Genomic DNA, 11,074 nt, shown 5'->3' with positions numbered 1-11,074 from the left:
TCTACAAACTAGAAAAACAAGAGCAACTTACCAATAACATAAACGCAGATTTAAAATCATTCGGCGTGCACAAAGGAAAGCGAACGAGAAACGGTTCGGCCTTAATTCCTCAAAGCCATCGCTGCTGCCCGTCATCCATGTTTATATTCCAGCGCCGTTTATCTCAGCTAGGAAATCTGCGCTCCGTTCTTTTATATTTGTTCCCATGTAGTACTTCGCCGCGTCTTTGACCCGTTTACTGTGTATTTCACGACTATTCTAAAGGATTTTACACACAATCCTAGTTGAACTGCGTTGAAAGGTAATTCCTCCTTTCCCAGCTCCCCTTGCCGTTGAATAAAATCTCTTGCGGATTAGTTTAACGGGGATAAAAGTGGAAAGCGTCAGTGAAGTCCGCTACAACAAGCAGCTTTTTTTCTTTTCTTTTTTTTTTTTTTTTTTTTTTTTTTTTGTAATAGCTTCAAAACTTCAAAATAAAAGTCACGTGTAAGACTAACCCTAGTTGTAAGACTAACATAATTTACAATAAATAATGCATTTTAAAGAATTATGTAATACTACACACACACCTTCTTCAACCGTTTGCTAGAATTATACAGATACATCCTTAAAAACGTCGTTTATAATCAATTAATCCGAATTTACGTATGTATATTATTCCTTGGATATCACAATAAAATAAACTGTGTGGCCTCCGCCTTTATTAAATTGTATTTATGTCATAAAAAATTGTAAAAAAGTGATAACTTGCTTAATAAGACTCAATGGAAAGTTGCAAGCCATAAAGTAACTAATTGTGTGTGTAGTGTGTGTGTGTGTGTGTTTGTTTTCATTTACTATCATGCAATTGTGGGGAAAAGGGAATGATAATCCAAAAATAAATGCATGTGTATTTTTTCTTTTGTTTCATTTAATGCAATAAAGAATACTTTGAAATTCACAATTGTATCATTTGAATCAATCCAGTTAGTTATTGTCTCTTACTTATTGTCTCTGTTTTCATACTGTTTACATGTATCGTGATCTTCATTTATAAGTACAATCTTAATAATCCATTAATAAACCTTTCAAAAGGGTAAACTGGAATTAAACAGTTCTGGTCATGTTACTTTTTACACCAGCCATGCAAACACGTTCAGTAAGCTCACTATATAAGTTCCACAATGTTAAACAAGCTGAAACACTCGTACTTTGATATGTGTGTTTATTTATAAATGAGGTTGTCATAATGTCAATGCAGGAGTCTTCATATCAAATTTTCAGTACACCATATAGTTCAGCTCTGTAATTTTAAGAGAGGAGTTCAGGCCTTTATTAATGCTCAAATTGATCTTAAGGTTAGTTCACTACAGCAGATATTGATATCAATACCTCCAATAATTTACATGTTCAATGCACAATCATGACGTCTACAGACCAAACAGCAGTTTGACTGGAAACAACATTCTTGGAAATTCTTAACTTTTGCATATTTCAAATTTAACATGGAAAAGATGGTTCCACAAAACCTCATACGTCAGTGAGGTGTCAACATACATCACTTTTTGTGTGTTAAAGTAACAGTGCGAGGGATACATTTGTTACACTCTATCAATATTCAGTTTTAACTTTACAGTCCAACAAGCAAGTCCTTCTTTTTCCCGGCATTTCAGACAAAACAGAGAACAACCAGAATAACCTTCATTAGGTCGCAGGTAAAAATTCTCTTTTCCACTTCCACCGTTTGAGTCTTGAGTCTTGTGATCCTCGATAAACCTGCCAGTCCACTGTCAACATGCGTCTGTATCTTCGATGTCTCATCCCAACAGCAACAACCTGCAGTGCGTGAGGACGGGGGAGCACTTTGTCCATTACAAAAATGTGGTTCCTTTCTTTCAGCTTCTTGCTTCTGTTTCGCACTCCCGTTTTACATAGAAAGATGAATATAAATGCTTTAGGGGAGTTGTCTGTTGTAATCCTGCAAAATAAAGAAAACGAAAACACACTTTAGCAAAAGAAGTTACATTAGAATAAGGGAAAAAGTGAATGTGAGATTTTTTCTCCCATGAGCACCCGAGGCTGCATTTATTTAATCTTAAAAACAGTAATATTGTGAAATATCACAATTTAAAATAACTGTTTTCTCTTTTAAGATATTTTAAATTCATTCATTACTTTAGTAAATTCATTACTCCAATCTTCAGTGTCACTTGATCTTTCAAAAATCCTTCTAATATGCTGATTTGTTCCTCAGTAAACATTTCTTATTATTATCAATGTTGAAAACAGTTGTGCTGCTTAATATTTTTGTAGAAATCATGATACATTATTCTTAAGTTCAAAAGAACAGTATTTATTTGAAATAGAAATCTTTTGTAACATTATAAATGTCTTTACTGTCACTTAATGCATCCTTGCTGAATTTTTAATAATAAATTATTAATAAATTAATTCATAAATACCATTACGTTTCTTGGGGGTTATACCATATCACATTATACAACCTGAACTAATCGTGCCTTGTCATAAAATGTCACACTGATATTAGACTTATTGGCATTTACTGTGTCGATATCGATAACCGATAATTCTTTATATTTGATAAATCTAAATCCAAGTTTTAATATAATTTTTGGGAGCCTGATTACAAAAACAAAAGTCTCACCATTAAAAGACATGTCCCAAGCAAACAAACAATAGCAAACAAAAAAAGTACAGTAGCCCAGAGTTTGAACCAGTGCAAGTTTTAAAATTAATTCAAACAATTCAAAACCATCATGACGAACAGTGCGTCTAAGCTGAAGGAAATAATCCATTACTTATTGGCTTCCAGTCGTGGTTCTTTCATGCGGAGACTCTCCTCAAGTGTTTGCATAATGACGCATTTAAAAGTTAATGACCAAACGCATCTTTATAAAAGTTCACAATGCTGTTGCAGATGAAATATAATGTTGATAACATTGAATAAATATCTTTTTATCAGGTGAGATACTGATTATTAATCACTCAAACCCAATCTTCGGTCTTCCACATCCGCCATATTTGTGTGTTTGTAGTTGTAGTCGAATCCTCATTCAACGTGCAATGGGTCGTGGGCAATATTAGCCATTATGCAGTGTGCATTGTATAGTATCTTCAGAATACTCATTTCAACATACTTCGATTTGGAACACACTAATGCTAATTTCAAATAATATTTAGGACGGATAGTATGCGAATTGGGTACAGCAACTGACACAGTTATGTGGGTCTGCAGGGGTCCTCTCTATGATATAATTTCCTGTTTTTTTCTTTCCACATCACTTTGATCTGGTGGATAAACATATTTATAATATAAATAAAATAATATATATATATATATATATATATATATATATATATATATATACACTCACCTAAAGGATTATTAGGAACACCTGTTCAATTTCTCATTAATGCAATTATCTAATCAACCAATCACATGGCAGTTGCTTCAATGCATTTAGGGGTGTGGTCCTGGTCAAGACAATCTCCTGAACTCCAAACTGAATGTCAGAATGGGAAAGAAAGGTGATTTAAGCAATTTTGAGCGTGGCATGGTTGTTGGTGCCAGACGGGCCGGTCTGAGTATTTCACAATCTGCTCAGTAACTGGGATTTTCACGCACAACCATTTCTAGGGTTTACAAAGAATGGTGTGAAAAGGGAAAAACATCCAGTATGCGGCAGTCCTGTGGGCGAAAATGCCTTGTTGATGCTAGAGGTCAGAGGAGAATGGGCTGACTGATTCGAGCTGATAGAAGAGCAACTTTGACTGAAATAACCACTCGTTACAACCGAGGTATGCAGCAAAGCATTTGTGAAGCCACAACACGCACAACCTTGAGGCGGATGGGCTACAACAGCAGAAGACCCCACCAGGTACCACTAATCTCCACTACAAATAGGAAAAAGAGGCTACAATTTGCACGAGCTCACCAAAATTGGACAGTTGAAGACTGGAAATATGTTGCCTGGTCTGATGAGTCTCGATTTCTGTTGAGACATTCAGATGGTAGAGTCAGAATTTGGCGTAAACAGAATGAGAACATGGATCCATCATGCCTTGTTACCACTGTGCAGGCTGGTGGTGGTGGTGTAATGGTGTGGGGGATGTTTTCTTGGCACACTTTAGGCCCCTTAGTGCCAATCGGGCATCGTTTAAATGCCACGGCCTACCTGAGCATTGTTTCTGACCATGTCCATCCCTTTATGACCACCATGTACCCATCCTCTGATGGCTACTTCCAGCAGGATAATGCACCATGTCACAAAGCTCGAATCATTTCAAATTGGTTTCTTGAACATGACAATGAGTTCACTGTACTAAAATGGCCCCCACAGTCACCAGATCTCAACCCAATAGAGCATCTTTGGGATGTGGTGGAACGGGAGCTTCGTGCCCTGGATGTGCATCCCACAAATCTCCATCAACTGCAAAATGCTATCCTATCAATATGGGCCAACATATCTAAAGAATGCTTTCAGCACCTTGTTGAATCAATGCCACGTAGAATTAAGGCAGTTCTGAAGGCGAAAGGGGGTCAAACACAGTATTAGTATGGTGTTCCTAATAATCCTTTAGGTGAGTGTATATATATATATATATATATATATATATATATATTTAGAAATGCTTCACTGCTAATTTTATACCAAAAAATTGGTAAATTTGACTTTTTCATTTTAATTCAGAAATTAAAAACATGCTTATCATAGAAGAGGACATCAAGTCATTGGGCTTCATTCATGAAACTTTCGTAAATATACAAACAAATTCGGAGTAATTTGCGTGTAAAATTTACCTTTATGAAAACTCTCCTCTGGATTCACAAACGATTCGTATACCACAGTCAGCTTCGGTAGATAAACGAGTGTACATAACTGAATTCCAAACATTAATAATTAGCATAATTCCTGCCCATGAGTTGCAAATTACATGTCCAGGAACGCTGTGGAATCTTCTGGACTTCCTTCTCAGGTTTGGCTCCAGTATATTGCATAAATGCTAAAGAGACTAATTGGCCATATGCCTAGCAATATATATTCAATTATCGTGTGTCCACCAAAGCACCAAAGCAAGTCCACCATGCCTGATGCTCTTTTGAAAACGGCCAGCTGAGATGCTTTGGTTGCTATGATACAGAATATCCATGGCAGTAATGTCTAATAATGTCTAATAAAGTATCTCATTTCTCCAGTGTTGTTCAGTCGTTGTACAAGTAGGATGATTGGTCGATGTAGTATTTGTCCCGCCCCCTCCTCCACTGTGATTGGACGGCTGGGTAAAAAGTGACAGTGACGAGTGCTGCCTAATACCCAAAGTTGAACAGTTAAAAAAACAAAAAACACAAAAACGGGGCAAATCAACTCGTGAAATATTATTATGGTGCATAGTGCATCAAAATGCAATGTCATCGGTTTGCCTAAATTAGAACACAGAATGTTCAAATGTTTTACACATGGTATAGCAGGGGTGTATTCGAGGGGTGTAAATTTCTGTCGTCCCAACTAACATTTTGAAAATACAAAACATTTTGTGAGTCTGAAAATTTACATCAGAACAGCTTTTACGAACGATTTACAAAAAAACTTGTTCCGCTCGTGTTTCACAAATGAGGCCCAATGTGTGTATGAACTGCAGGATCCAGACAAAAAACCCACTAACCTCCTAAAAACAGTAAATGAGAGTGAACTTGCAGAGCTCATTTCCCCATGTGTTCGAATGGAACGCTGACCTGTGCGAGAGAGACAGAGAGGTCAGAGCAAAATTAAATATCAAGGGAATTAAGCGAAGAACTAGTACGTGAACGGAAACCTGTGGGGGAGTGATGCGGATCTGATCGTGACGGAGAGGGAGGTCAGGGGAGGCATTGGCAGGAGCACCGCGGTGCAGCCGTAAACACACTCTCCGTTCCCGCTCAGCTCCTCGGCCTGCTCTTGGAGATGCATTCCCTGAGAGACAAAACAACAGGTAAGAAGTGCTGATTTCGAATACCAACAACACAGAAGGTCATAAGAACACAGTTTCATAAGGAAAAGAAACCATATCCTTCAAAAATAACCTGCTCATAAATAGAACAGACATCAATAACACCTCCGCCCGTTCTCAGACTCACCAGACTGTGGCACACGGGAGGCAGGTGTTGAGCTGGCCGGGTCTGGGCCATTGCGGACCCTGTTAGGGGCCGGGAGGTTGGGGCCAGTTGGCAAAGCACGAGCCGCAGAACCCGGAGCTCCACCGCCGGTCCTCTCATCCCTCTCTTCTCCCTCTCCTCTCTGCTCCTTGTCTTTATCCTCTGCTGTCCTGCTGGCGCCCTGACACAGTCAAAGAAACCCACAAGGTGAGCAATATAATGCACACTTGAACTGCAGTAGATAATGCAAAATGTTTAAAAACCTACAAATTTCAGCATGTTCCAGTCAAACACATAGTCGTATGAAAATCCCTGTCTGTGGAAAAGGTTCCTGAACAGCTGTCTCAGGTAGGAGTAGTCAGGCTTGTCATCAAATCGGAGAGAGCGGCAGAAATTCATGTAGGTTGAAAATTCAGCTAGACGTGAGGAAAAAGAGAAAAGAGTTAAATGAAAGAAATTAAATTTCTATGATTTTCTAGCTGATTAAATCGCATCTACTCACATGGATAGCCCTTACAAAGAACCTCAATAGGGGTTGACATCTTTTTCTCACTGATTCGCTCATACTTCTGCCTTTTAGTGGCCGCTTTGAGGCCTTGCCAGGGAAGAGAACCCAAGTTAAAGTACATGAGAACATAGCCAAGGGACTCGAGATCATCCCGCCGAGATTGCTCTGTGGAAACAGAAGGTACATTTAGAATAACCCAAAATATAGAGACCATTTTTGCATTTTAGTGGCCCTCTGCCGCCCTTACCAATGCCCAAATGAGTGTTAATGGAGGCATAGCGGGCAGTGCCAGTCAGGTTCTTATTCTCACGATACGGGATGTGCTGATGTGTGCGGGCGTCACGATACTTCTTAGCCAAGCCAAAGTCTATGATGTAGACCAGGTTTCCCTTCTTGCCAAGCCCCATCAGGAAATTATCAGGTTTAATGTCTCTGTGAATGAAGTTCTTGGAGTGGATGTACTCGATTCGGCTAATCTGGAAAGAATAAACATGAAACAAATCAGAAAAAATCGAATCAAAAATCTACTTCTATTTTAATTTATAACTTTCTTTTTTTCTAGGTTAAAATTATGTTTAACAACAACATAATTACAATTTATTGAGGTTTTATAGTTCTTCTGAATATTCATTACATATGCAAAAACTAAAGCCGGGGACTTAACGACTAGCTGAAACATTCTAAGACTGAACTGAACACACTTTCAGACCGTTTCCAACGACTGCAGCAGATTTTAAACACCAACTGTGAACACCGACTGAACGCAACTGTCTCTGACTCGGCGCATTTGGGCATGATCAGTCGTAAGTTTCAAATTACATTCATAACCGGCCTTACAGTCGTTAAGTGCGTCCCCGTCTTAATCTGCAGCCAGATTATTCAAATGATAAACTAGATTTTTAAACCAACATTTTATGTAGTATTTTATATAAATTATATACATTTTATAATCATTTTATAATGATTATTAAATCATTTTTACATGCATTTATGATCCTAGGGCAGTGATTCGCAATGAAGTACCCTCAACACTTGACATGTTTGATGTCTCTCTTATCAAACACACATATTTATCTTGGAGCAGAGGTGCTCCAACTCTTATGTCCTGCAGAGTTTAGCTCCAACCCTAATTAAACACACCTGAACCAGCTAATCAAAGTCTTACTTGGCATACTAGAAACTTACTAGTGTTGAGCTAAACTCTGCAGGACAGTGGCCCTCCAGGAGCAGGACTGGACACCCCTTGCTGCGTCCCAATTCATATACTTATATTATGCCCTGAAAGAATGTGCTGTTTTTGTGAAGAAAAAATATGCTTTTGAGTGAACGGACCGCTCTGTCACTTGAATCCTGTCAAAGTTTAAACTGTCCTTGTCAATCATTTTTTCACAGGCAAAATCCTCCACATTCAATTTCATTTAATTTCCTGCTGTATCAAAGAGAAATATAGTAACACACTGATCTGCCAGTCGTGGTTCTTTCATGCGCAGACTCTCCTCATGTGTTTGCATAATGATGCATTTAAAAGTCAATGACCAAACGTATCTTTATTTGAATCTATATAAAATTGTATCTATATAAAAGTTCACACTGCTGTCACAGATTAAATATAATTTGGACAACATTCAATAAATATCTTTTTATCAGGTAAGATACTGATTATTGATCACTCAAACCCAATTGTCGCACATCTTTGTAGTTTTTTTTACTTTTTTATTTGCATTTGCAGTTCTAATCAAATCCTCGTCCAACGCGCAATGAGTCTTGGGCAATATTAGCCATTATGCAGTGTGCATGGATCTGCACTTCGGATTCTAACCGGAAATAGTATCTTTGGAATACTCATTTCAACATACTACGAATTGGGACACTAATTTTGATTTCGAATACTATTTAGGATGGATAGTATGCGAATTGCGACGCAGCACCCTGTGCTGTAGTTTTTCCTAATGAGCTGATGAGTTGAATCAGGTGTTTGATAAGTGAGACTTGTAAACTATGCAGTGCTGGATGTACTCAAGGACCTGAATTGGGAACCACTGTCCTATGGCATTGAAGGTGGTTACCAAGGCATTGCTATACAATTGCTATGGTATTCTAAGTGGTTTTAACGATGTTCTGGGTGGTTGTTTTGTGGCCCACCTGCGAGCTTCTATGATTTTACGATTCTTAGGTCCCCCCTTCAGTGTAAATCTATAGGATTTTTGCCCATTTTCTCCACCAAGTCTCATTACTTACAAAAGTAACTCCCCTCAATAAGACACAAGGTATCATGTCGCAACAAATAGTGCAGGATAAGGGGTCCATTCAAATAACTAACCCTAAGTATGAGCAACAATATGGATTTGTTCTTCTAGATTTTGTTTATACATGCAATTACCATCTGGTCTGCCAGCAGCAGGACAGTTTTAAGAGTGAATTTCCTTGAGCAGAAGTTGAACAGGTCCTCCAAGCTCGGACCCAGGAGCTCCATCACCATGACATTGTAGTCCCCTTCAGCACCACACCATTTGATCGAGGGAATACCCACTAAGGTTGAAAGGAGATTGAAGAGATATTTCTATAAATCCATATACGCAGCATAAGGAAGAAAACTGACCGAGATCATTTCTCACCTCCACCTTGCATCATCTTATAGAACTTGCTCTCAATATGTAATTGTGGATGTTTAGTCTTCACACTCTCCAGTTTAATGGCTACCTCCTCTCCTGATGTGATATTTGCTCCTGGAAGATTTGATTTTTTACAACATCAGGGAACAACACTTTTATGAGATCTAGATCAGTATGCAATTGTCAATAATATTTTTACCCAAGTAAATATCACCAAAGGAGCCACTTCCGATCTTTCGCCCAAGACGGTATTTACTCCCAACACGTAACTCCATGATTCCTTCTCTAAAAACAGCCTTAGAATCATAAAAACAGATATTATTATGATGTAGATGTCTCCTTAAACAATTCAATTTCAGCATTTTAGCACACAGCTGATGTAAACAGGAATGCTAACTTCAGCATTTAACATCATGATTTTCACTAGCTCAGATTTAATTCACATTTTCAGACAGAAAAGCACTGGCAGTCATGCATCTGACATCTGACATCTGAGTCATGTGATGTGTGATCCGAACACAGATGCTGTTCAATTCCCACGAACTTGCAATGAAGAGGTTAATATTTATTCTTAGCATCATCGCAGATCATCAATGTGCAAACTATGAACGTTCCAATAAGGAATCTATTGAAAACGACCCATTTTATCGAGTGTTTTACGGCGTTTGCATAATTGAACGCACAAGACGAATCTGTCTTCAATGGTTTTCAGCCAATTTTGTAGCAGCCGCACCCAAGACCATGTTGATCCCGAGGTTTCACAAACAAACTGTTAATAGTGGAGGCATTTACATGTATTCAGGGCCTCTAAATGAATCTTAAACACTCATGTCCTGATATGACCTTAAAGCAGGAACATATTTCTTACCTAACGTGAGGGTGGTGGAAAAGTGAGTCTGGTCGACAGGCTTGCGCTCGTAAGACAGGACCCTGGACAGCGAAGAGTGCAAGCGTAATTTTAAACGTCGCATCACAAACGTAATTCCAACCACTGCTTTCCTCCTCAGATTTCTAAATCCTTGCGTTCATATCTCTGCACATGGATTGACCTACTTGCATTAGCGGGCTAGCGAGTAGCAGCCTCCCTTGTTTTGTATCCCAGCGTACTTCTCACAGAAATGATGTCATTCACAAACTAGCGGAAGGACCCGGATCACTTCAAGGGGCCGCGCGCTCGACGTGCGTACGCAGCCTCATTCTCATCCACACTGCTGCTACACACGACACGAACTAGCTCTCCGTCTTTTCGATGTTATTCTCTTAAAAATAATATTAGAAATCAAATTTTCTTTACATATGGTAATGAAAAGACGTATTTAGCATTTAAAATACACAAAAATAGATTTTTTATAGCTTTGGTAGCCTACTCTGGTAGCTTTATTTTTTAAATGTATATGTACGTAAAAAGATACACTTATATTAAAAAGTAATATTTTATGAATTTACTCGTTTGGTAGGTAACTGTGTAATAATTGTATAATGTAAAATCAGTCAGTAATGCAAAAAAAAAAAAAAAAAAAAAAACACGTAAACATTAATACGAGTCTAAACCAATGGTTCTCAACCAGGAGGCCTCAAAACAACTAAAAATAAAGATATAAATCTATTTTTTCCCTTTATTTGAAAAACCAGGGTTACCACTGTCTTGGATATATAATGAAGTCTCATATTAAAAGTGAGTCACGTGAAACTAAATTGTATAACTGGGATATTTTTATAAAGAATATAAAGCTTGAGAATCATTGGTCTAAAGGACCTAATTAGCTAGTTCATCTATTCGAAAAAGGTTGTAAATAAAACAGTGACCCTTACAAACCTGAA

General features: G+C 38.1%; 2 protein-coding genes across 5 annotated transcripts in view; both read right to left on the bottom strand.

Moving 5' to 3' along the window:
- Positions 1-395, bottom strand: part of tmem184ba (transmembrane protein 184ba) — a 12,293-nt gene extending 11,898 nt beyond the window's left edge. For 2 of the 4 annotated variants that reach the window (XR_014609069.1, XM_084135921.1), the window contains exon 1: positions 32-395. Coding sequence is in view for 2 of the 4 variants with exons in the window: in XM_084135921.1 (XP_083992047.1) it covers positions 32-40 (9 nt within the window). In the remaining 2 variants the exon portion in view is untranslated. The remainder of the gene's footprint in view (positions 1-31) is intronic. The other 2 variants (XR_014609070.1, XM_084135920.1) reach the window with 2 other exon arrangements.
- A 495-nt stretch (positions 396-890) lies between these two features.
- On the bottom strand, positions 891-10,468 carry csnk1e (casein kinase 1, epsilon). Its single transcript, XM_084135679.1, has 12 exons — positions 10,307-10,468; positions 10,122-10,183; positions 9,453-9,549; positions 9,257-9,367; positions 9,022-9,170; positions 6,889-7,117; positions 6,636-6,806; positions 6,401-6,549; positions 6,116-6,314; positions 5,815-5,951; positions 5,665-5,734; positions 891-1,957 (listed from the first exon to the last, which is right to left on the bottom strand). The coding sequence occupies exons 3-11, from the start codon at positions 9,526-9,528 to the stop codon at positions 5,702-5,704; spliced, it is 1,254 nt and encodes a 417-aa protein (XP_083991805.1). The 5' UTR covers positions 9,529-9,549; positions 10,122-10,183; positions 10,307-10,468; the 3' UTR covers positions 891-1,957; positions 5,665-5,701.
- Between the last annotated feature and the right edge of the window lie 606 nt (positions 10,469-11,074).

This window comes from Abramis brama (assembly GCF_963993115.1).
Source record: "Abramis brama genome assembly, chromosome: 14".
NCBI lineage: Eukaryota > Metazoa > Chordata > Actinopteri > Cypriniformes > Leuciscidae > Abramis > Abramis brama.
This window is presented reverse-complemented; position numbering and strand designations above follow the sequence as displayed.